Raw genomic sequence first — 27,229 nt, 5'->3', positions numbered from 1 at the left:
GCAATCCACCACACACTATTATTTACGTTAACTGCTCAACTGTCTTAAAGCTGCAGAAAGTTATTCTCTGACAGGAAAAACAGTCAAGTATGGTTAGGAAAAATGTATTTTTCTCAAGGATAATTTATTTTACTTTCTCTAGGATATTTTTTGTATTGTTCTACTGAAGCAATTTTGACTTGGCCAGTCTAGCTTTTTGGCTAAATATGAATGGAAATCTCTACATGCAAAATTAAAGAATGATTAGAATTTAAAATAGCAGCAAAAACAAATTATTTGAATAACTTATAATGCTACATACAGAAAAATTAGCTGCTCTAAATGTAAGAATAAGTTGTGACAAAACAAAATGCCTGAAATATTAATGTCAGAATATTTTTAAACTGTTAGTTTTTGACCCCACATTCATTCCCACCACAGATTTTAAAATCTCCTCCTCCTCCTTTAAATTTGAGAGGGTAGATTTTCCACTGAAATTTCAAAAATTAATTTTAATCCCTGACAAAGATTCTTGTCATATGAACAGCTATCTCAACATTTCTAATAAAGACACACCACTAAACTAAAAAGCCATATGGATTTAAGTGCTGAGAATGGGGCATCCCATATTCTGTAAAAGTAGGAAGATCATATTACAATTATCTAAATGCTAGGCTTACTAGAGCAGCTTAATCTATAATGGGAATTTCTTACAAGACCTGCTCATTCTGATTGCATTTTACATACTGGATAGAGAGAGAGAAAGGTTGGGAGCTTGCGCTGATTACAGCATGTTGCCGTATCCACCACATGACGAACAACCTGGATTGGGATCCGACTGAAGCCATGCGATGGGTGACACCTCAGCGCCACACTAAACAGTGTGATTTCTTTTTTATTTTTATTTTTTTTTTTACTGTTGCTGGAGTACCAGTCCCCCCGAGATATCTCTGCAAGTTGGAGGACCTGCTTGCAGGGCTGGATGCAGTTTGCATAAAATGTTCTATTAACTAAATGGGATCATAACTAAGTAAAGTTTTATATGTGTGTGAAGAAGAATAATGAAATCAATGCAAACATCAACTCAATCAATTAAATTCAGAGACATAAGAGCAGGAATTATATGTTGTGATGGAGCTGGGGCACCAGTGGGCCAAACTACAAAAATGATGGCACAGTACCATCCCGGGTTCAAATTACAGGATGCTTATTCAACATAGTACCTTCCAAAAGTAACTAAGCACTAAGTACAGATGTCCTCTCCTCCACAATTACTCTCTCCTCTCGCTACTGCATTGCCCTCCTCCATTACAGTGTTGCCTTCCTTCCTTCCAGCTCTGACTCGCCTGGATAAGGGAGTGCAGTTCATTTTATTGTGGACCCAAGAGTGCCAGGGCTGCTGCTGCCCTTTGGAAGTACTTCCAAGTCATATGGAAGTCCAACATAACAGGGAGCACATCTCACTCCACCGTTCTCTTGTGACACCAGTGGACCCAGGCAGGGCTATTCTGCCGGACTACATCCCCCAGCATGTCCTACTGGTTCCCTAGTGGGCACTGATATCCAGGGCTTCTGCCATCTAGTGAACTGGGGGAATAGAGGGTCACCAGCAACATCATCTTTGGGTGGGCTGTCTGTCCATCCACTCTGGCCATCTCTTCAGGGTCTGGAACCTTTCTGTCCCCTGCCTGTTAGGGGCCTCCTGTCCGGGTAAGGAACCATCCCCTCTTCTGGTCATGATGCTCGTCCAACCCAAAGGTTGAACCCATGTGTCATTTACAATGTTCATATGTCCTAGTATAGGTGTGTGATATGGTCTTAAAATTGCATCACAATGTTTCAGGACATTTCTGTGATAATGATATTGATAACAATATAAATGCTATATAAATTACAAAAAAATCACAACACTTTAAAAAAATGTTTTACTTAGTTCACCTATACAGGTATATATACTCATGATTACAGCATTATTGTTAGCTAGAATATACATCTTTAAGAGACAGTGCAGTAGTGTGACATCAGTTACGTTAAGCTGACTCTTAATCAGTGTAGCATTGCACAGTCCACCTACACTTAATTTGTTCCAGTCTTGTTGAAACTTGTATGTGTGTCACAATAGACAACACTGAGTAATTCCTTACCCCTCTGCTTACCTCATTGAAAATGTCAGTTTCTGGTTGAAGCCAAATATATTTTTAAATCTGTTACGCAGGAACAGAACCATTAGGTGAAGATGAAGTAATGAGTGGCCTATCTTCATAAAATAGTCATAAAAAGAATAGCTTTCTATATTTTAGTAATAAAGACGGTTATAAACATAAATGCATTATTTCCTGTAGGTTCCTCAGTTGCTTTTTTTTCCACTGTTAAAGCTCATTAATACCATGAATCCTGAAAACTGTATGCAATATGCTTGATACTGATAGTAATGGAACTTGATACTAATACTAATAAATATTTACTTTCAAAATAATCATCGGCTTGGTTCACTTCAGCTCACTGATGACAAGCACAGAGTGCTTATGTGGCTTCTGTTTTTTTCCTGTTGCCCGCCTCCTAATAAAAATAATTTTTTTTCTGCTTCACTTCAAGAGCCAAGTTTGACACTCCAGCTGATACAGATCAGAAAATACAAAAAAGTAACATTTACCTATATAAACAAACATATCTCTTTGAGAAAAGTGATCCATAAATATTGACTCAAATGTTCCCAGGAAATAAATATGAAGAAAAAAATCTAGTAAATGTAGTTGAAGTCATTCTACTAAAAGATCCAGCCAGCTTTAATAAGAGAATAAAACTCGGGTTGTAGATTGGTTTCACTGTCCTTTAAAATCAGCAAAGACAGAATTTGTCTAACCTAGGGTAAATCGTTGTCCTTGCAGTTCTTGGCTTCGTGCAGTTTCAAGAAGCACATAAGAGTCACATACTGTAAATAATGCACAAGACTATTATAAAATTATTCTATATATGTTTAATTGGTTGCCAGAGTTTACCCAGCTACTGTGATGTTTCATTCTGTAGCTAGGATACCAATTTGGTTATGTTCTCAGGTCTCCTAGATGATTGATACACCTTTATATACAGTATAAAAAGTAGATGATTTGTGATATGTCTGGGGTAAATTGGTAGACTTTTAGCCCACTGTGGTATTGATGGGGGTATCTTTTTTTATCTAAATTATCACATAGATCACTTAAGATCTTTGGCTCCTAAATTAGACATACTTCTTAAAATTTGAAACAGAAAGTCTGTGTTCTGTGTGCATACATATATGCTTTGTATGCTGTAGTATGTGTTCATTTCTAGAACACACTTAGGGGAAAAGCCCTTTAAATTTGTGTATGCTAAAAGGAAATATTTTAAAAATATCTCTAAATTTAACAACAATATGATGCAGAAACTTTAAAATAGGATTTAATAGTGTACTTCAATCTATGATACAGTCAATAGAGACTTGTCAGTTCTGCTTGAATAAATAAATAAAATGTGAGGGTAACTATAGTGCCCCCTGAGCACAGTGTGGTGTCTTGAAAAATAAGTCTGCTCTAACTAGCTTTGGATTGTGCAACAGATTATTGTAAAGTTTATAACAAATTTAAGATAGAAAATATTTTAGCTTGGCTATAAAATAAAATGCTTCTGATAAGCTGAATTTACCTGTACCTCATTATGCATGTGGTTAAGTCATGGCACACTTTTGTTCCAAATTTTATTATAAAATTTTTTTAGTATGTTTTATTTTCAATCCTCTGAATAAGATAAAAGAATATTAGGAAAAAAATCATGTAGCCTTTTGGTTTTAAACAAATGTTCCTTGTGGTTGTCACTAAAATGACATTTCACATTAAGCTGAAAACATTATTTAGAAAAGTCCATTCCTAGCAGCCTTTTTTCTGCCTACCCCTTGGGAAAAATATATGGACACAGGTTGACCATTTGGCAGCCTTACCTAGGAAAGAATGGGCAGTGTGATGCTGAGGACCAGCCATCCCAGATGAAGAGAAAATCAATATAATGGAGAACGTTTGGTTTACAGCAAAAGTGCATTGAATAAAGTCCAAATATCACAGGGCAAATTATTTGTATAATTAAGAAGTACTATCATATATATCAAATCATTATCTACTATATTACCCTTGAGGCAGCTTATAATCCACAGAGGGCTATGCATGATCTTTGTAAGTTTCTTTTGTTACTTTTTTACTCTGAATAGTATATTTATGTCTGTACAAAGTTTGTGTTTTTAAATTGTTATTCTTTTATGTTTTTGTAAATACTATTTATTGTTGATTTATTGAAAACTTTGACAGTAAGATTGGACATCTTGATTTTCATTTGTTTCATATTTAAAAATACTGTATGTTCCCACCCATGTCAGCCTATAAGCAACAAAAAAAAAGTAAAATACAACAATGAGAGCATTTACTTTTTTCTATTGTGTGTTGATGGCAATTTGTGATTTCCAAGAGAACATTTCTGAATCTCAGTGTAACTTGGCAACTTATTTATTTTCACATGGCAGTTTCATTGTTTGTAGCATATGATCTGCTAAGTTGTATTTATCCTTTTGACATTTTTGTACCCTACATCATATCCTACTGAGTTTGCTCAGACTTTCAGCTTTTTGCAGATGTTAAATCTAAAATAGTATAGAGTAGTTGTATGTTAACAAGGAAATCACAAGATGGTATAAAAATGTGAATGGAAAGAATATAATTACAAATTTGAGTGCAATGTCTGGTTATGTTATTTAAAGCTTTTTTCAGTTTAAATTATATAATGTTAATAATCTGAGCTTTGGCAGCCAAAAAAGTGGCACAAGATTTATATAACTGTCAGCGTTTGATTGATGTAGTTAAGCTAGTATAATTAGTAATTCTATGAAATACTTGAATTTTACACATCTGGGGGTTACCCTGTCATAAACAGCTGTAACAAATATTATGTCAATGTGTGTTTTGCTTCTTCGGCTTTTTATGTGTTACACAGATGAAAGAAAATAATGATAGATTTATTCTAGTTCATATAGATAGTTTGTTTTGACAGTATATGCCAGCAGATTGGCTGTTCTTTTGGAAGGCATTTAGGCGCTTCTGCAGTTTGTAAATCTTCTGGACTCAAATTGCAGCTTCTAATTTTTTAAATCATGGCTCATACTTCTTAACCACCATATGTTTTTTTTTTACACTAGGTATGCTAGTAGGTGGTGTGATGCAACTGTCTTTATTGATCTTCATGCCTACCACCACTAGTCTAGTATATGGGTGTTTGCCAAAAGGTTTTTCTTTCTTGTTAACTGATAAATTGATTGCTTTGGGCCTCCAATAAGCCTTCAGCATGTTACATTGTAAAGAAAACAAAATAAATCAAAAAAATAATTTAATAACATACAGGGTGAGGCACAAAGAACTGACATTTTTTACTAAATGACAAAATTGTTCATTTTTTCTTACAAAGAAATTTATTAAAAGATTTGAGTTCATATTGAATTTGTAGGGATGGAAATGCAGGTCTAAATGCAAAATACGCCTTACCGAACTATTACTAAGGCTAAGTTCAGAAGAATTCTTCCAAGCAGATCGACTTGGACTGCACAGCAGGGCTAGTCGTACGCTTTCCACATTTTCAGGGTACGTGCCATTCGTGTAGCCCCCGGCGGTCTTTTGTTCATTAGTGTACCTCATGTACGAAGTGCTTTAACCCAACGTAGGATAGTGTTGCGAACAGGAACAGCTTTATTTCTGTGGATATTGAAATGGCAACGAAACTCACAATGAACTGCGGTAATAGATTGGTTGTTCTTGACAAAACAGTCATACACAAAAACGTGGTGTTCTATCGACCACGCCTCATGGCTTCAACTAATAAGAAAATAAAAAAATGCTAAGACTTCGCGAACCTATCGCCACCTACCACACATCTGTCACTCCACCTAGTGGTGAGTTCTAGCCATTTCAAAGACATCCATCCTTTCTGCCTCACCCTGTACTAACAATAAGTTATAATAAATATAGTTTACACAGAGCATATACATTTATATTTGGTGTACCTTTTTAAACCCTTTTGAATCTTTGGTTTTTGGCATAAACGTTTCCCTAACTGTTATCCTAAACTAATATGTACAAAGCTGATATAACAAAGAGCCCAATCAAAATTGCTCATAGACATTTCTTAAATATTAGAAAATACATGTAACCTCAGCCAAACCAGTCCCGTAGGTACTTTTTAGATTTGCAGTGTTTTGGCATATTCATCCCTAATTTAATTAAATTGAATTCAATTAATTTTGATATAGTGCTCCGAGCACTGTAACAAACACAATATAATTAAACCTTCCAAATTATTAATTACATAATGCATATACAAAAAGATACATATTAGTTTAAATGCCCAGTAAAACTAAACAATTCCAGTATGTACATTAATAATATTGTTGATCTGTAGACAGTAGACACAGACAAGAGAAGAACAATAATCCCAGCCAGTAGCATTGCTGGAAAAAAACAAACAAAAAAAAACTAACCTTTCTGGGATTCTTGGTTGATTATCACAAAATCCAAAAGATAAAGTCAGACACATTTATAGTCCTGGACACCTAGGCCAACTGGCTGTATATATTGTGACGGCATGATGTCTGTAAGGCTAGGGATCTGCACTAGCAATCGGAAGGCTGCCAATTTGAATCCCATAAATGCCAGTAGTGATTTAACCCCGTTGGGTCTCTAAACAAGGCCCTTAACCTGAGGAAGAAAGGTGCAGGCTTTTATAGTTGTTATAGAGGAAGAGGTGGGTATATATATATATATTATATATATATATTCTTGAAACCTACCATTTACTTCCAGTAGAAAAAATTCTGAAAACCTGGTACCGTACTTTTTAAAAATTGGTGTTTTCAGTACTTTTCCAGTACCGGTAAATTGCACAACCCTTATATAGAGAGACTGCTATTAAAAAGTGTTGTTAATGATTAGGCTTCAGAAATTGCAGGTTTTGAGAAAAGACAGTTGCAGCTCACTAGAACACTTCTCTCTGTCTGATCAACAGCAGTTATTAGTAAGTTATTCCTTCACCATACTGTTAGTTCATCTAAAAGAAAAGTTACAAGAAAAAAAATTACTTAAGCATACATTTTGAATACTGTACGTAATAAAAAAAAAATTGGTACGGGCTTACACAGCATAGATATATAATTAGAAGAAAAGTAAAGTTCTTATATTTAGTTTATCAGTGTAAATGCCCTAAACAAAGTGCTACTGCTTTATTTTGTAACTATTGTCTTACAGACCTGAAGTATTAGAGGTATATCTTAAGAAGACTTGCATGCACATTCTGTATCATATTATTTCTGATGTATATCATAGCCCTGGCATCATAGTTCCAGATATTAGCAGAAAAAAACTGTAGCTACAGATTTGGTGGTTTCTAGTCACATATATTTAAAGTGCCAAAGAATTTCTGTATTTGAAAAATTAATTTATTTGTATCTTCTGCTGAAGTAAAATTTATTTTGTAAGATTTTAAAGCTGCTAAAAAATGAGGGTAAATTCTAACCTATGAAGAGTTGGCATGACTATAACTTAAAAAAGGTAGATAATGCAAAAACAAAGGATTAGTCACAGATGGCAAAAATAAACCCAGTCTCATAAACAGCTTCCTACTTTGTATCTATTTTATGTCAAAAATATGTGGGTGGTAAAGATATTGTTTATTTAAAACATATCACTAAAGGTTTCTCTATTTCTAGCTATAACAACATTTGCACTGCTTTTATTTAAAGGCAGGTTGTATAGTACAGTATATGCAAATTCCATTTGTGTTCTTGTATTTATTTTGTATTCTGGGATTTAATAGTCTTAAAAAGTCTTGCATCCCAAAGACTTGTCTTATCTTATAAAGCATGAAGACTGACTGTTTGGTAATACTTTAGGTCCCGCAAAAATGCATTATTCATTTACTATTATGTAACAAAATCTTGATAAAACTTATAAAGTAGCAGAAAAGTGTTTATCTCTGCTATGTTACCTACTAACAAAACTTAACTTAACTGAGACACCTTTCGTTTGATATTACATATTTAGTATTTGTGAATCCTTCATATTAACAAGTAGTTTTACTATCCTATCAATATGCCACACTGCACAGAGATGAATAACCTATCTACTGATGTTTAGAAGTGTAATGGAAAACAAAAAATCCTTTTCCTTTGAAGGTCTTGTTACATAAGAGGAAATGTGTAATAGATGAATTTTAGCAGGGCCTTAAGTAAAGTCTTACCGACTGTTCTAATAAGATATCGAGAGCAGTGATAAGGAGGCACTCAGGACCAGGGGAAAAGTTGGGATATCACCCTGGTAACCCAGTTTAATCAAAAAACAAAGGTCCAACAAAAACTAGTAACTGCAAAATAATATGAATAAGGTTGAATATAAAAGACACTGAAACTATGTCAGCCTCCTGTTTTTTTTTTTTTCGTTTGTTTGTTTTTTCTATTGTCCCATGCTCTGCTCCTGATTGAGATGAAGCCGCCACCTTTCTGGCTCATTGCTTTCTATAGCATATAGACTGGAAGGGTGGGACTTGATAGTTACATCATGGCTGGTTATGAGTGCCCTCACTTGACATCATATTTCATCTGTGGAGAAAGAAGTGTATACTGTCAGTGACAGCACTCCCTCTTGGCATGGAGTGGTAGTACTTACGTCTGTTGAGTTTGTCAAGGAATGCATGTATCTATACTAATAAAAGGCAAAGCCCTCACTCACTCACTCATCACTAATTCTACAACTTCCCGTGTAGGTAGAAGGCTGAAATTTGGAAGGCTCATTCCTTACAGCTTACTTACAAAAGTTAGACAATTCGAAATTCTACGCGTAACGGTCATAACTGGAACCTACTTATGTACATATATATCGGCCATAGCCTGCAGCTCGGTTGCCGTGTTATGTACATATATATCGGCCATAGCCTGCAGCTCGGTTGCCGTGTGAGGCGGAGTTGCGTCTCTCATCGTCACGCCTCCCACATAATAGAGTGCCTGCCCATATAAGGCCGTCCGTCAGCGGCAATCCAATAGAAACACTCTGCCGCAAAATATTCTGTGCTTATGGAACCGAAGATGAGATGGTCAGGGTGGTGTTTGGCACAAAATCAGCGAAACTACGAGAGAAACATTTAAGTGCCGGGTCTTAGCTAACATTAAATAAAGCTGCGGACATCGCAAGAGATCGCACAAGCATAGCTGAGAACCTTCGATGCATGTACTCCGAGCGGCTCACGTGAACTGACTGAACAAAGCATACGGTGGAAAAAGTCAATGTCCAGCTAAAGGAAGAGAGTGTAAAAAAAACCTGTGCATGCAGTGTGTGATGTCTCAAATAAAGAGGAAGACGAGCTGTTTATTGATGCAATAAGATAGGAATCGATGAAAGAAACCTGTTATCTTTACAGCGGTTGACAAACACGGAATGTAACTTGAATACAACACATCCTACAAATACGAACCTGATTGAAAGAAATAATGATAATCAAATCCTTGATGACAGCAACACTCATAACAGTCACAAAACAATTACATTCACAATCATGTTCTCTTTTTTTTTCATAACTTGTTTAACACAGTACTTCTCTGCTGCAAAGCGCGGGTATTTTGCTATATATATATATATATATATATATATATATACACTAGCACAGTGTTTCCCAAACTCGGTCCTGGGGACCCCTGTGGCTGCAGGTTTTTGATCCAACCAGCTTCTTTCTTTAATTGAACTCCTGGGCTAATTAAGTGAACTGATATTTCCCAAGTTCTGTGTTTAGGGAACTAATATAGAAATTAGAAAACTAAGTTTGCGAAAAAAAAATATTAAAATGTACCAACTAGTTATATAGGAATGTTTTTTGTTTTCTTTTTAACAGTATTTTCATCTTGATTTTCATTCTACTTTTCTAGGAGTTCTAATTGTTTAATTAATCCATTATTTACTAATTAGTGGGTCTGACTCTAAAGTAGTTGTAGCCTTTGATTATTCAGTGTTGTTTGCCTGGGTGTCTGATCTGCTTGTTTTAAATTGTCATTATTAAGATACAACGAATGGGGAAAAACTGTACAGAGAAAGGGCAAAGTATAATGAAATCAACAAAAGAGAGTTAAGCATTTAAATCTATAGCAAAAGCACAAATATTTATAAATGTCTTATAAATGTAAAAATCATGCTGCTGTGCTTTTCTCAATGTCGAATAAAAGAAAAAAAATACCAGCTAATTAAATGAAATCAGTGTTATCAGGTGTTGTCACTGATTAAGAATCCGGTTGGAACAAAAACCTGCAGCCACAGGGGGTCCCCAGGACCGAGTTTGGGAAACACTGCACTAGCAGAATACCCGCGCTTTGCAGCAGAGAAGTAGTGTGTTAAAGAAGTTATGAAAAAGAAAAGGAAACATTTTAAAAATAACGTAAGATGATTGTTAATGTAATTGTTTTGTCACTGATATGAGTGTTGCTGTCATATATATAGACACAGACACACACACATACAAACACACACATATATATATATATATATATATATATATATATATATATATATATATATATATATATATATATATATATATATATACATATACATATATATGCATATATACACATATACATATATACATATACATATATAGCAAAATACCCGCACTTTGCAGCGGAGAAATAGTGTGTTAAAGAAGTAATGAAAAAGAAAAGGAAACATTTTAATAATAACGTAACATGATTGACAATGTAATTGTTTTGTCATTGTCATGAGTTTTGCTGGCATATATATATAAACTGCTCAAAAAAATTAAAGGAACACTTAGAAAACACATCAGATCTCAATGGGAAAAATAAATCCTCCTGGATATCTATACTGATATAGACTGGGTAATGTGTTAGGAACGAAAGGATGCCACATCGTTTGATGGAAATGAAAATGATCAATCTACAGAGCCCTGAATTCAAAGGCGCCCCAAAAATCAGAGTGAAAAAATTATGTGGCAGGCTAGTCCATTTTGCCAAAATTTAATTGCAGCAACTCAAAATTGTGCGCAGCACTTTGTATGGCCCCTGTGTTTTTGTATACATGCCTGACAACATCGGTGCATGCTTCTAATGAGATGACAGATGGTGTTGTGGGGGATCTCCTCCCAGATCTGGACCAGGGCATCACTGAGCTCCTGGACAGTCTGAGGTGCAACCTGGTGGCATTGGATGGACCAAAACATAATGTCCCAGAGGTGTTCTATTGGATTTAGGTCAGGAAAGTGTGGTGGCCAGTCAATGGTATCAATTCCTTCATCCTCCAGGAACTGCCAGCATACTCTCACCACATGAGGCCAGGAATTGTCGTGCACCAGGAGCCACTGTACCAGCATAGGGTCTGACAATGGGTCCAAGGATTTCATCCTGATACCTAATGGCAGCCAAGGTGCCTTTGTCAAGTCTGTAGTGGTCTGTGTGAGCCTCCTTGGATATGCCTTCCCAGACAATCATTAACCCACCACCAAACTGCTCATGCTGAATGATGTTACAGGCAGCATAATGTTCTCCATGGCTTCTCCAGACCCTTTCACTTCTGTCACATGCTCAGGGTGAACCTGCTCTCATCTGTAAAAAGCACAGGGCACCAGTGGTGCATCTGCCAATTCTGGTATTCTATGGCGAATGCCAATCAAGCTGCATGCTGCTGGGCAGTGAGCTCAGGGCCCATTAGAGGACATGGGGCCCTTGGGTCACCCTCATAAAGTCTTTCTGGTTGTTTGGTCAGAGACATTCACACCAGTGGCCTGCTGGAGGTCATTTTGTAGGGCTCTGGCAGTGCTCATCCTGTTCCTCCTTGCCCAAAGGAGCAGATACTGGTCCTGCTGATGGGTTATGGACCTTCTATGGCCCTCTCCAGCTCTCCTAGAGTAACTGCTTGTCTCCTAGAATCTCCTCCATGCCCTTGAGACTGTGCAGGGAGACACAGCAAACATTCTGGCAATGACACGTATTGATGTTCCATCCTGGAGAAGTTGGACTACCTGTGTAACCTCTGTAGGGTCCAGGTATCGCCTCATGCTACCAGTAGTGACACTGACTGTAGCCAAATGCAAAACTAGTGAAGAAACAGTCAGAAAAGATGAGGAGGGAAAAATGTCAGTGGCCTCCACCTGTTAAACCATTCCTGTTTTGGGGGTCATCTCATTGTTGCCCCTCTAGTGCATCTGTTGTTAATTTCATTAACACCACAGCAGCTGAAACCGATTAACAACCCCCTCTGCTACTTAACTGACCAGATTAATATCCCATAAGTTTCATTGACTTTATGCTATACTCTGATTAAAAAGTGTTCCTTTAATTCTTTTGAGCAGTATATATATATACTGTATATATATATATAGTGATATTTGGCCGGCTTATCATCCCGGCCAATACCCCAAGGCCACCAGATGGAGCCCTCCCTGCAGTATGGAGGTGCCCCGAAGACCAGCATTCTCAGCCCTGGTGGATACCTCCGGGGCCCCTAGAGGGTGCTGCAGGGAGGACCGAGGACTCATTTGTGCCCTATGACCCGGAAGCTCATCATAGGAAGAGCGACGGGCTTCCGGGGTGAAGAAAAGAACTTTTACCCTACCCGGAAGTGATTGAGGATCACATGGACTGGGGATTGAGAACACTTCCAGGTCAGGGATTATAAAAGGACTGTGGGAGTTCCCAGACGGCGAGCTGAGCTGGGTGGAAGGGTATATCTCCTTTGGGGTGCGAGCAGCTGTTGCTGGGGGTGCCAGAATCCATTGAGGAAGAAAAATTAAAAACATTATTTGTACAAAATCTTAATTTATCTATCCATTCCTAAATAATTAAATGGGCAGGCTATTTCGTATCAGTGCAATACGCTGCTTTTTAAAACGGATGACTCCTAATCTTACGTGCACTTAGTGCTGCGTGGGTATTATGAACTATCGTATTTGTTCAAGTTCTGTTTAAATTTTAAATATAAGTAATTTTTATTTGGTTGACAGAAATATGTTTAGTAGGAATGAAAGTTAAATTTAATCATCATTGCATACATTTTTCTTCACCATAGAAATTTAAAGACTAAATCCAACTGCCTGATGGGCTCATCAGGCAGTACACACTCACTGCACCCACTCTCGCGAATCGAACCTCAGACGTCAGCGCTAAAGGCGAAGCCTCTCCTGTTGTGCTAGGGTGTGTGGTTCGTTTATTTGACAGTATGTAGATCAGGTTGTAATATGACGAAGCTGCGCGAGGTCACTTTTGAGAATGCAAGTATAGTTGTTCAGGAGAAAAGCAATCTTGCCTGAAATCAATGGCATCGTTTTGTGGGGTCTGTCCCTGAGACTTACTTGTCATCGCGCAGCAGAGCCTTACTGGAAATTGGAGGCATCTGAATTGAAATGGGAGATCAAAGGGTATAAAGAGTACGCGAGGAATACATTGAGTGTGGAGAAACTCTAGAGACAGGGTGTGTATTAACTTGTGGATTTTTCTGTGAGTATTTGGTGGCAGTGTGACGAAATTGCTTCGGAAGACGGTGTTAGCCATGGAGCTCAGCTCAGAGCGAAATGAGGTGAATGGGAGGGGAGATGATGACGTGACTCCCCCACCCGCCTTAACTGTCAATCCCCCACAAACACAGTCTCTCGAGATTTGCATAAGCACAGCCCTTCACCTGCAATTTTAACTTAGTTACAAAGTGATCAAAACTCTCGTTTATATCCTGCATCCTCTCATTAAACTTGTATCCTGCATTACCCGTGGGCATGACAAACACCAGCGGCAGCCTGTCTATGAACTTAATTTAAACTTTAAGTTTACACCGTGCTTTGTTTCCGAAGTAGCAGCACTCATGAATATGGTTGTAAATGTCAGTCGCTCGCTTCTTATTGTTTCGCTGCCTTCTCAATTATATAATGCATGTTTTCTTCAGCGCTTTTTGGAGCTCTTACTGGTTTTCTACGTACTGCGTTGATAGTCAGTTCACGTGATTACGTGGGAGGTGTGATGATGTCACACGAAACTCCGCCCCCCACGGCCATCCAGCTCAACTCCATTACAGTATATGAAGAAAAATAGCTTCCAGTTATGACCATTACATGTAGAATTTCGAAATGAAACCTGCCTTTTGAAACCAGCTTTTGTAAGTAAGCTGTAAGGAATGAGTCTGCCAAATTTCAGCCGTCTACCTACACGGGAACTTGGAGAATTAGTGATGAGTGAGTGAGTGAGTCAGTCAGTCAGTGAGTCAGTCAGTCAGTCAATGAGGGCTTTGCCTTTTATTAGTATAGATATATACAGTAATCCCTCCTCGATCGCGGGGGTTGCGTTTCAGAACCCCCCGCGATAGGTGAAAATCCGCGAAGAAGAAACCATATGTTTGTATGGTTATTTTTATATATTTAAAGCTCTTAGAAACTCTCCCACACTGTTTATAAATATTCTCCACACAGTTATACAGTAAACCCTTGTTTATAGCGGTTGATCCGCTCCAGTCAGATAAATGAATTTCCAAGAAGTAGGATTCTTTATTTATAAATCTAATATTTTTGCAGTTAGGGCATTGAAAACCTGTTTATGACCTTCTAAATAAGTTTTTTTTAACATTATTAAAGCCCTCTAGACATGAAATAACACCCTTTAGTCAAAAGTTTAAACTGTGAGATGACAGTTCTTTCTCACAATTAAAAGAATGCAAACATATCTTCCTCTTCAAGGTGCGCGTCAGGAGCGGAGAATGTCAGAGAGAGAGTAAAGTAAACAATCAAAAATCAATAGGGCTGTTACGCTTTTAAGTATGCAAGCACCGCGATAAAGCGGCGCAATGAAGGGATCAATATGAAGGTAGCCTTTCAGCAGTTTTTTTACAGGCGCGTCGTATCTTCTAAGCAAACAGCCTCTGTGCAAACAGCTCCTCTGCTCACACCCCCTCCGTCAGGAGCAGATAATGGGGCCAATCATACACCTCCCTGATGGTATTGCATGATGGATAAGTATCTGCCTGTATTTCTCAGAGAGAGTGAGAGAGACAGAGAAAAGCAAACAATGAAAAATCAATACGAGCTGTTAGAGCTTTCGTGGGAAGCATATCGTATATCATTGAGGAGTTTTATTTAATATGTAATACGTGCTCTGATTGGGTAGCTTCTCAGCCATCCACCAATAGCGTCCCTTGTATGAAATCAACTGGGCAAACAAACTGAGGAAGCATGTAATATAAATTGAAAGACCCATTGTCCACAGAAATCCGCGAACCAGCGAAAAATCTGTGATATATATTTAGATATGCTTACATTTAAAATCCGCAAAAGTTGAGGCGCGATATAGCGAGGGATCATTATATATATATATATATATATATATTTATATATATATATATATATATATATATATATTTATATATATATATTTATATATTTATATATATATATATATATTTATATATATATATATAGTTCTCCGTCTGAATCAACCCGCCCCTCAAAAACTAATTTATGGTTATAAAAACCATCTTAATGTGCAGAAACACAGTATAAAGAACCACTTCATCGCAGATAGATAACTTCTGTAGCCACAATAAATGCCTTTATTAAATAGACAAACCAGGGGTGAACAAGTTCCTTTCTACTGCAGCTACAGCTGCGACACACACAAAAAACATCAATAGTAACTCATAAACCTGCAATATTATTTAGGAAAATCGCAGCATTTTACTCACCAAAAATTTGGATTATTTGTAAACAAAATCCATCCTCCTCTCTTTCCTCAAAAACAGTTAAATTACTCTGTTGTACAGATTATCCGTCCACTTCAGTTTCATCAAAAAGTCCCTTTCTATCACCATCGAAGCTAATGCTGAAACCTGTCGAACGTGCCCTTTTGTATTTCTGGCATAAGGTTTAATTCGCTTTAGGGCTGAAAATGTCCACTCGACAGAAGTAGTGTACACGGGAATGCTCACCTCAAAATATACCAATGTGTACAGCTGCCCTATGCTCTCGTTCAGATTTTTCTGATGAAGGAAGTCAAGGAGATCAGTGGGAGATTTTCCTGCAAAATCATCCATGGCATACATTACAGTCAGTTCTGTTTTTAGCCGAGACAGATCAAAAACCGCTTTGTGGCTCTTGTGTTAAACTGGAGAAGGCTGCATGTGGGGAATTTTTCTTGTGTTCCCGAAACTTCTGGGGGTCAAGGGGCGTGACAAACATCAGTTTTTCGTGGTCTTGAAATCTACTCTGTGTCGGGCAAATAATATTGTCCAGAATCCTGCCATGGAGTTGTCGGTAGTGCGCGTGAGGATCTTGCGCTCGGAGCGCCTGCAGGGTGCGTTCAGTGGCCTCATAGAGTTCCTCATATCAGCTTCAATCCAATCAATGGGTCTGAATACAGTGACGTTGCCGTACGCCTGCTAGAGGGCCCTACTGACACCAACTCAAAATCTGATTGGTTGAAGCATTCGTTTAATCGACATTTATTCTGTGTTAGAGGGCCTGCAGAACGGATTGTGAAGGCCTCTCTGCCTGGCAACAAATGATGGCTGAAATGTGATTGGTTAAATGCTTTAATACAAAAATACATGTCTGGGAGCAGCACAACCATCGGAAAAGCTATGAAAGGAAGCGGACTGACTATGTTAATGTTAAGTGATTCAGGCAGGTGTTCACCATGATATTCATAAATAATAATGCAACTTTTATCTTGGTTACAACGTTTGCCAGTTGGTCAGTCTGAAGTTCTTCCTGACATACTGAGTTGTTTACCATTTGGATGCAACTCAGACTATATTTGAGTAGTTTCTCCCTAAGGTTTAAAATTCCTTATGGAGTTGGAGAGAGAATATAAGAATTGTATAAGTTTTATAGAAGTGTATTGGGTCTTAGAAGCCATGATTATTTGATTATTTATTTCATTTGAAACTGCCTAGAGGCATTCAGTTTGATCATACGCATTTTTAGGCAGCATGATGTATGTTGTGATGCAATGCAGGGAAGCAGCAAGGCACCGCTGTATATGTCATCTAAACATTATTCTTAACTCAAATATTCTGTCATTGAGTGATTAATAAGGAACGCTAACGTGGCCATAAGATGGGCCAAGGGCTAGTTTGTAGCAGGAAAAGTGTCAAGGAGTGAATAGAAAGAAGATAGGATGTGAGTTACATTTTTCTGAGTATTTTGGTGAGATGAGCATTTTCTAAATGCTATTTATATTTTCTAAATGTATATGTATATCTAGGAGGGCTTTTTTTTAGAACTAAAATCTGAGACTCACAGTATATAAGTGTAAAATGCATACTTATTTGAACTTTGTATTAATACATTTTTATACATGTTTACGTATGTATTGAGTAGGTTAAAACTGGTTGCTGCATGTTTATATACATCTGAGGTATATAACTCAGAAAATCCTTTGCTGTACTATTTCTGCAAAGTAAACTATTAACATTTTCTATATTCGTTAGATCATTACTCTTGTCTATAAACAAAGCATGCTGTATATAGCTCTTTGTATTAAACAGAGCTTCCATGCAAGTAATCTGCTCAAATTGCTGCACATGTTACACTTCTCTATAGCAGGTCTTCCACCCAGCTGTCATGTTAGAGGAATGTGGGCAAGGTAAATTGGCCTGTAGTTAGATATTGTGTTTTTAGGCAACGAGTAAAGCAGGGATTTGATATGTGTTGTAGGTGGATGAGTATGCAGTACTCTTATAAGAGCCAACCCTAATAAGCTAAAGTTCATGTTACATTTGTATAAGTATTTGTTTAGTTAGGATAAGGTATATGGTTTTGCATTATTACAGAGAATGCCAAAATAGATAATCTAAAGTCCCATTTTACCTCCTAAAGTCTACCATGTTAGTGAATCAGTCCTAATAATTGCTATAATTCTGATTATATTATAAGGTCATATAGACAGATTTCTTCCTTGCAAATGAAAAGATATAGAGACATATAGTGTTCTGACCATAGGTAGTAACAAATAAAATTACTTAAAGAAATGTGACTAAGATTTGTCAACCTGAAAATTAAGAGTATCATAGATAAGAATTTATGTTCTGTGTGTATTATTAATGAATTTCACTAAATCTTTAAAAATGAAGATACTTGGACTGTGAAACTTCTTGTGTAAACATCATTTTCAGTTCTTGAACTCTTCTGTCTCAGTAGCTTCAGAATTTTGCAAACTTGTAAGAAACATGGCTGTAATCTGCACTCCAGTCTAGATTATAAGTGTGAGTAATGAGGTCTGCCTTTAGTCCAAAGTATGAACTGTATGGATTCAAAGAAAAAGTAAATTATCCCTGTAACAGTAGATGAACACAATACTACAGTAAGTGTGAAAAAATCTGTTATTTTTTACATTTTAAATAAACAACATTTCTATTAACTGTTTTGGGCCTTCATTAAATTTAAGTGAGCTATACACTTCTGTACTAATTTTTCTATCATATGTTAATTCCCATCAATTTATTATCTGAATGCAACTGATTGAATCAAATATCAAATACAGTACTCCAGTTGTCTCTTAGAAAAGAAAAAAATTGAGTCAGCTTCAAAGTTGTCTGGGTAATGGGGGGTGGTGATTTCAACAAAAGAGCTTTTGAGAATGACCATATTCTCACCACTTGTGTTTAACCAAGTTAGTTCATATCCCCTCGCAACCATCCTGTTGGAGCCCCATCACTATTTAAGTTTAAAAAAAATAGAGTAAATGGCAACTGTTGACTTTGAATCTTCAAGTGTTAAGCCAACAATTGGCAGCCAAATTTGTATTCCTAGTAAACATGTCTTGAAATTGAGACGTAACCCCACCTCCAACCAAAAAAGCTGAATATGTTTTCATTATCTGAGATAGAGCAAACAGTAATAACAGTGCCGTGAAATAAACTGAATCCACTGATCTGTTGCCTGGATATTCTAAATGACACAGCAAAGTAAATTAGTTATGTCTGACTTTGCATATCACAGATGTTATAAGAGTAAAGAATCAAGTTCAGAAATTTAAAATAATCTATTAAAGAGAAAATAAAGGTCCTCTACATTTGGTGATGGTATTTCCCTTCTTGATTAATGTCTATGCCTACCTATCATTTTATTTTTGTTATAATAATATAAGCTGTAGTTTACATTAAAGGAACCTAAAGAAAGAAAAAGTGTACCCTCTTTCAGTCATACTACCAACTGCGTATTAATAAAAATACTTTAGTGCAAAATAAAATCATTCAGAACAGCATAGTGCACCTTGTGAGCATCTGCACAGTTTTCTGCAATTCTAAATGCCAAAATAGCTTTTGATTACATCACCATAATTGTTTTTTTGTTAATAGCAGTTTCTTTGAGAAACCAGGAGTGACGGGTAATTTGGATGACTGTCACAAACTGTTAGTTAATTCAGTGCATTGCAGGTAAATTTTAGTCAAATGTCTGCTACTGCTGCAGATGAATTGGAGCCCCACCTCTTCAGATTTTTTGTCTTTGCAAAATGAAGACAATAAGTGTGGCTTATACGTTAAACTTTGGGTTTAACTACACATGGTGAGCCATAGCCTGTCCCCTTAACACTAGGTGCAGATAAGAATCCATCTAGTCAATGGATGTGGAAGGAGAACTGGGAAAATCAGCTGTAGACATTACAAGGTGTAAAAACACTTTCCTTGAGTAGGCCTCACCACTGCATCATTGTACTGCTCAAAAGTAAATAACGTAGATGCAAGATTCTAAAACTTGACATTATGGAAGGGAAAGCAGCACAATGGAAATGAAAGCTATAAAGAACAGTTTCATGATTAGTAAAAGAGCACGTAATACAACTGAAAGAAGAAGTGATATTTTATACTTTATAACAAAACTTGTAATTTGTATACATGTGAAATAGTTTCAGATTTACAGTTAAGGATCCCATGGACTGGTAGAGTTAAATTAAGCATCAGTTAATAAACTGTACTTTGATTTTTATTCATTTATTTAGTCGACTTTGAACCAAAGCAAGATACAAATCACAAGTACATGTTGCAACTTTTTTTTTTAACTTTATGGCATTACCAGAGTGGGGACTGAAGTAATAAATTTGTGTTTTGCAGTCCAGTGCAGTTATTTCTTAGCTTTGTCTTTGTCAGAATGAATGAAGCAGTTAGCAGTGAGAAAAGAAGAAGCTTGGGAAAAGGTCCAAAATAGGCTTTAGTCAGTGGATAAGTGAGTACAAAGTCCAAATTAGTGGTCCTCAGGTCCAGGCAATGTATCACAGGAGCCACTTTGAAATGTAACATATAGTTTTGGCACTAGAGGTGCACTTAAAGTAAGCAGAAATGCTTCATGAAGGCAGTTGTGACTGAATTAACCCAATAAATAATTGAGCTTTCACTTGTATCTGCATGTTTCAGTTTTTTAATTCAGTTTAGGTTTCTCCTTTATATATGTATTATGATTTTATGAAATTATCATATTTTTTTTCCCTTTTTTCTCCCTGTAATGCAGAGCCTTCTTTCACAGTTAGTCATACTGTTCTGAACAACCCAGACTTGGCTGGTGCACCAACCAAACTTGAGTGCAAGATGTCAAATGATGAAAATGTTAATGACGCCACACTTGCTGTTTCATGGTACTTCAAGGAAAACTTACCAGGAGATGTTCCACTCATCACTTATAACATTGCTTCTGTAGACCACAATTTGGTTCTTCAGGCCAGTAGCAATTACAGTGAACGTGTTAGAAATGGACATATTGTTCTCACGAAGACAGAAAATACAGCATTTCAACTTCAAATACTGCACACTCGGGACACTGATCGAGGAGAATATTTCTGTACTATCTCCACTTGGACCCAGATAAAGAATCATAATTGGGTGCAGACAAAAAATGTTTCCTCCAGTACTTCTCTAATTTTCTGGAAACAAGACAGTAAGTGGTATTATTTTCCTTTGTTACTTGATGATTTTTATAATAGTTCTAACAATTTGGTGAATCACAACCACAAATAACTATGGATGTATAAATAAAGCTTTCAGATTTAAAGAATGTGGTTTACATGAAATGTAAAAACTGATGCACAGAAAGGAAACAGTACAGGAATAATGAAGCAGAAATGTGGCAAAGGTAAAGTAAAACCCAGGGTTTTGTTCCGTGCTCACTAGTTTCTACCCTGCTCCAATTACATCAGGGGACCTGCCCTTATGCTAACTTTTTGACTCACACTATGCATACTGGACAGCCTTGACCAGGCTGGTTGAGTTTGGATGTTAGACCAAAAATTTCGTAAGGCTTTAATACAGTGATACCCTTTAGAGTCAGTAATCAAGTGTCAGATATTTTTTATGAGATCAAAATCCAAGCTTTTGCTATAGCCGTTGTATCAACATGTAAATGGTTTTAATGGAGATACTGCAATCTAGTGCATAAACAGTGGTAATCTCTCATTATGTTTCCTCCTAAATTTCTCTCTGTTCCCAGAACATCTTTTAAGTTTCTTCCTAATGGCCCATCCCAGATGTAGCAAGAAGAATGTGCCTGTTTTCTTTCTCTCAGTTTGACTGGGACTACTGACCATTTATTGATTCCACCAATGTTATGCCTAATAACTGATAAATATCTTACATTGTCCTTTCTCTTCATGAGAACTCCTACTTCAGATCCATTATGCACATCGACACAGTTTTGTATAAACATATAATCTAGTATCAAATGGTGCTTCATATCTTTTTCAATTGCCACATAATCCCCCACATCAAATATCCTCATTCCTATCGCTCTGCGCTTTCTTGTAGGTCACCATGGAGCCGCAAAAGTTGAGTGATTTCCCCATCTACTACCTCACACAGGAAACTCTAAGGCATCTGGTTTTCCTCATTCCTTTTATTTTGTAAAACCATTTGAAAAACACTGATTACCAACTCATTTCATCAAAGCATTTTATAGCATTACTTGACATAGGATACATATTTCCAAAAACATGCTATGTGAATATAATTCTAAAGATAATTAGCATTATGCATTTTAAATTAAGTCAGATCAGAAACAACCTATAATTTTTTTTGTTTTAATTAATATTTTGTGCTAAACATTTGTACTAGTATACAGTTGTATAGATAGATATCTGTTGAGTTGTAAAATGAAAAGCCTTTATAAACACACATGCACATCTCAGTAAGCTTGTTAAGTTGCGATATGTGAGTTGTGCATCTGGCATGTGTAAACTTTTTAATGTTTACAGTTTCCTTTTAGACATTATCACTTTTATGAGGTTTAATCCATTACTTTATACAACAATGATAAAATAAACACAAATCTTTTCAGTTACAATTCAAAGGTGTACTTATTAAGAGTTTGAAAAGTTGCTGTGATTTCTTATAGTTTCTTGCATGTTCTAGACGTGGTGGGCAGATCTCTTCAACTTTGAAAGCTGATTTGTGGCTGTTTTTTGAAAATGATTTGATAAATTTTTATGGTATTATACAAAGATTAGGTGACTGGATGTTAGTTATTTTTATCTTTATGATGGTATTCCGGTACCTTTTCACCTCCATTATAAAGCATACAAGTGGGCTAGTTATTTTTTAAAAGTTGAAATATGTTTCACTTTAAAATACAGTTTCATGTGGCAAGCTAATATATACCATGATTATAAGAAAATTACTTTGACTTATAAAATGGCAAACTTCTGCTTCAAGCCATTTTTTCTTTAACTTCCATGGCGTTAACCCCAAGCATGACTTGGGCTTGTAATTTTATACAGTTATGGGTAAACCTAAGTCATGTTTGGGAGGACATGTACTGTTATGCTTTGTTAAACACGAATAGCTCTCAGAACAGTTTTTATGCTGCCATTTAGAGCTTAAAATAACATCACGCTGCAAAAAACAAGTATCTCTATGCTTTATGGTGACTCTAAGGTAACTCATCAATATTCAAGAGTGGGAGGGACCTAAAAAAAACTATTGCAAATGAAAAGCCATAAAGACAGTTTTAGAACAAATGGAAACAGTACCATTGCTCAAATCCTGCAATAGTGATAACAATGTGAATTGGTCATCAGACATTGACACGGAAAGTGAAACAGATGCATGATACGTTACTGTATGACCATACTTCTGTGATACGCCCAATGAAATTATTTGTGTGAAGCTTCACTTTAGTGCAACTGTAGCAGCGTGACAAAAAAGAGAAAATAATTTTCATCAAGTGCAAGGACAAGCAAGATGTTAGGCCCCCTAAGCACTGTTCACATTGGAAACTGTCAATGTTCGTGTCAGGGGAAATGTAGAAGTCACTAAGCCTTGAACTGTGGTAGCCTTCAATAACAGAAGGGGCTTGTCGATTACAAGTATGCAGCTCATGCACTGACATTATAACCTTGCATGTGCAAGCAACAGAAAAAAATATAAGAAAAGTGTGCAAAAGAATACACTTGCACTGTCTTTATTACAACATTGGGGAGTGCACTGGTGATTGTTTCAAAGCATATTACACAAAGGACATGCACAATAACTGAATCAGTACAGCACTGAACACTAAACAGACCTTTCCTGTTCTAGTTATTTTGACATTTACATGTTTCTCTTACACGTAATAACATTTTTTCTGGTTGGAAAAAAATTCGTAACATAGTGCTAAGGAGGCTATTGTGGAGTACTTTACAAGTCAGTAAAATAAGAGCTGAACCAGAAAATGTAAATTCCTCTGCTTCTCAGAGTTCACTGGTTGAAATTCTTTGCTTATTCTTCTTACAAATTACTAGCTAAGGATCAAAAGTTGATATTAAATACAAAATTACATTGTAAATACTGATAGATATATGAATCATTTGCTGAATTTTAATTTTACTCTTATTGTATTTTGTAGATCCAAAGCTTGCTGTGATTGCAACTCCAATTAGAGCAGTATTCTCTCCTGGAGAAACATTTGAGATGACCTGTAAAGTTATTGGGGAAAACCTGAAGACCCCACGCTACTCTGTAGTTATTAATGTGGAGTATGCAGGTGGTAAAACCAAAAAAATAATTTCTCTGAGTAAGGATTCTATAATTAATCTGGAGGAATGGAATGACAAACATCGGCTTGACAGCGTGGTTTTGGAGAAAACAGGAGAGACAGCATTCCTCTTTCGAATGTATGGATCGCAAATCTCTGATGTTGGGTTTTATTTCTGTTCCATTTCTGCCTGGACACCAGATGTGGGAAACACGTGGACCGAGACTATAACAGGTGTTTCCAACAAAGTCAAAATTGCTTTTGAACAATCAGGTAATGCATGTGACACATAAGTCTCCTTATATGTTTTTGTCTTTTAGTAGGTTTTATGATTGCGTATCAATAAATCGTTTCAGCTTTGTGGATTAAGGTCTACGATTTATTTGCATTTCCAAGGTATGGAAAAATTGTTTAATTTCGTTGAAAAGTATTGCCTTACCCACCGAGCAACTATGCATGAAGAATGACAGCTGGATCATAACAAAAACTATATTAAAGCAATTAAATTTAGTTTCAATATAGTCATGAGGTAATTAATTATAGTTATTTATTGTGCAGAATTACATTTCAGTGCCACCAGCTTTGGAGGCACTGTAGTTAAAATTGCCTATGCCAATGCTGAAAAAATTATTTCTCTAAAGACTCATTCTTTAGAATCCACTTGAGAAGACGTTTGGGTTTGAATTCTCAGTTTAGTTGAATATTTGTCACTGAACACAGCAATGTGTGTAGTTTTAGAAACTGTTCACCTATTTCTTTGAATAATTACCTTAATTTTGCTACTTGCAAATTTTTAGAGTCTTCTCAATTTGCTATAGTTCACTTGCAAATCCCCAGGTGCATCACATACTGTACTTGCTATTCATTCATATTTACCAAAGTTTGGGTTCATTTACGGACTTAAGATATAACATATTTCACATATTACTGTAGATTATTGGAATCTCAGTTTATTAGCAAATAGTAATGTGCTTACCTTAGCCATCTGACTTTTTAAAGTGATTAAAATGTTTGGTTGAACTGCATAACCGAAATTGATGAGAAACTTTGTGTGAAAAAGTGGTTCCTGATTTTCGTGTTGGATGTAATTTTCCAGTTTTTTGCTTTTAATTTAACTCTATATGAGGCAGCCAGTTTAGTCTGTTAAACCACAAGACAGTAGACGAATGATGTAAATTGGTTTCATGTTTCACGGATTAGAAAAAAGCTTAAGTAAATATGGTCACTTAAAAGGCTAGCAGATAAACTGCAAGCTAACAAAATCATTGCAGCTCAACAATGATAATTCTGACACTCAGAAATGAAGTTTAATAACAGATTTTAATAATTCAGAAAATACTTTATTATTATCATTAGATAAATATTGATTCATTTAATATATAGTTTTATGCAAAGAATTTATATCAAGTCACAATTGCATTAGACAAATACTACAGCAAATATACAAGAACTGGTAAGGTGTTGTGTTTATTATGCTTAAATGCAAATTGGTTAGTGTTATCACGTGCTACACACATTAAAATCTCAAACAAAGCTAATGATATATACTTTAAATTTAAAAGGGCAAAAGCAAAAAAGTGAATGATAAGAAATCACTCCAAATAAATGATAAGTATGTAGTCTAAGATGGTTCCTCTGCCTTTTTATTGGTTTTATAAATTACAGTGAACTTAACAGATTTAGTGTATTGTACAAAATTTAAGAATATACAGTAGGAAAAATACTTATTGAATGCATCAATGTTTTTCTCAGTAAATATATTTCTGATGGCATGAAATTTTCACCAGATATCGGTAACAACCTAAGTAGTCCACACATAGAAAGAAATTAAAACAAATAAATTCATAAAATATGTGTAATAAAGTGGAATGCCATGAACACATGAAAAAAGGGAGGTGCAAACAAGGCATGGAAAGCCAAGAAACCACCTGAAATCTGTCAGTATTTAGAAAACAATCCTGCCTCCTATCAGTGCAAATTAATATCAGCTGGTTTAGCCCTAATTGATGGCCTATAAAAAGGTTTTCTATTACCATGGTGTCACACAAGGAGCACCTCATGATAGGTAAAAGCAAAGAGCTCCCTCAAGATCTTCACAATCATTGGGGTCATAATCCGTAGAAATAACTTTTTTTTTTTTTTCTTCTTCTTTATTTCGCCTTATAAATGTCTTGTATTAGGAATTTGTTAGTTTTCGCATACCCCTTAGGGTCAGAGTGCAGGGTCAGCCATTGTACAACGCCCCTGGAGCAATTGAAGGTTAAGGGCCATGCTCAAGGGCCCAGAATAGGATATCTTTTGCCAATGATGGAGATTCGAACCAGCAACCTTCAGGATACCAGCACAGATCCTTAGCCTCAGAGCCACCACTCCGCTCATCATAAGCTGGCCACAACCAGGTGCTCCTCACAAGATTTCTGACAGAGGAGTCAAAAGAATAATCAGAAGAGTTGTCCAAGAGCCAACGACCACTCGCGGAGAGCTTCAGAAAGACATGGAATTAGCAGGTACAGTTTTGTCAAAGAAAACAATAAGTAATGCACTCAACTGCCATGGCCTCTATGCACACTTACCATGCAAGACTCCATGTGCTAAACACAAAGCATGTTGAAGCTCGTTTAAAGTTTGCTGCACAACATTTGGATAAGCCAATGAAATGCTGGGAGAATTTAGTCAGATGAGACCAGAATTGAGCTCTTTGGATGTCATTGCACACACCATGTTTGGAGGAGAAATGGCACTGCATATCATCACAAAACACCATACCAACAGTGAAATTTAGAGGTGGGAACATAATAGTGTGGGGCTGTTTTTCAGCATATGGTACTGGCAGACTTCATATAATTGATGGAAGGAGGAATGGAGAAATGTACCAGGACATTCTTAATAGGAATCTGATGCCACCTACCAGTATGTTGAAGATGAAAATGGGTGGACATTTTAGCAAGACAATAGATCCCAAACACACAGCCAAAGAAACTCAATTGGTTTCAGAGAAAGAAAATAAAGTTGCCTAGTCAATCACCTGACTTGAATCCAATTAAAAACCTATGGAAAGAACTGAAGATAAGAGTTCATAGATGAGGCCCCCAGAACCTTCAAGATTTGAAGACAGTTTGTGTGGAAGAATGGGCCAAAATCACATCTGAGCAATGCATGTGACTAGTTTCTCCATACAGGAGGCATTTTGAAGCTGTCATTACCAACGAAGGCTTTTCTACTAAGTATTAAATAAATTTCA

General features: G+C 36.4%; 1 protein-coding gene across 1 annotated transcript in view; it reads left to right on the top strand.

Moving 5' to 3' along the window:
• The window catches only part of LOC120522948 (prostaglandin F2 receptor negative regulator-like), a 125,516-nt gene that overhangs the window by 66,030 nt on the left and 32,257 nt on the right, over nucleotides 1–27,229 (top strand). The window contains exons 5-6 of the mRNA XM_039743749.1: nucleotides 20,500–20,922; nucleotides 23,860–24,261. Coding sequence (XP_039599683.1) covers nucleotides 20,500–20,922; nucleotides 23,860–24,261 — 825 coding nt within the window. The remainder of the gene's footprint in view (nucleotides 1–20,499; nucleotides 20,923–23,859; nucleotides 24,262–27,229) is intronic.

The sequence above is a fragment of the Polypterus senegalus genome, chromosome 2 (genome assembly GCF_016835505.1).
Source record: "Polypterus senegalus isolate Bchr_013 chromosome 2, ASM1683550v1, whole genome shotgun sequence".
NCBI classification, from domain to species: Eukaryota; Metazoa; Chordata; class Cladistia; order Polypteriformes; family Polypteridae; genus Polypterus; species Polypterus senegalus.
The sequence above is the reverse complement of the archived record's forward strand: the minus strand, read 5'-3'. Positions and strand labels throughout refer to the sequence as shown.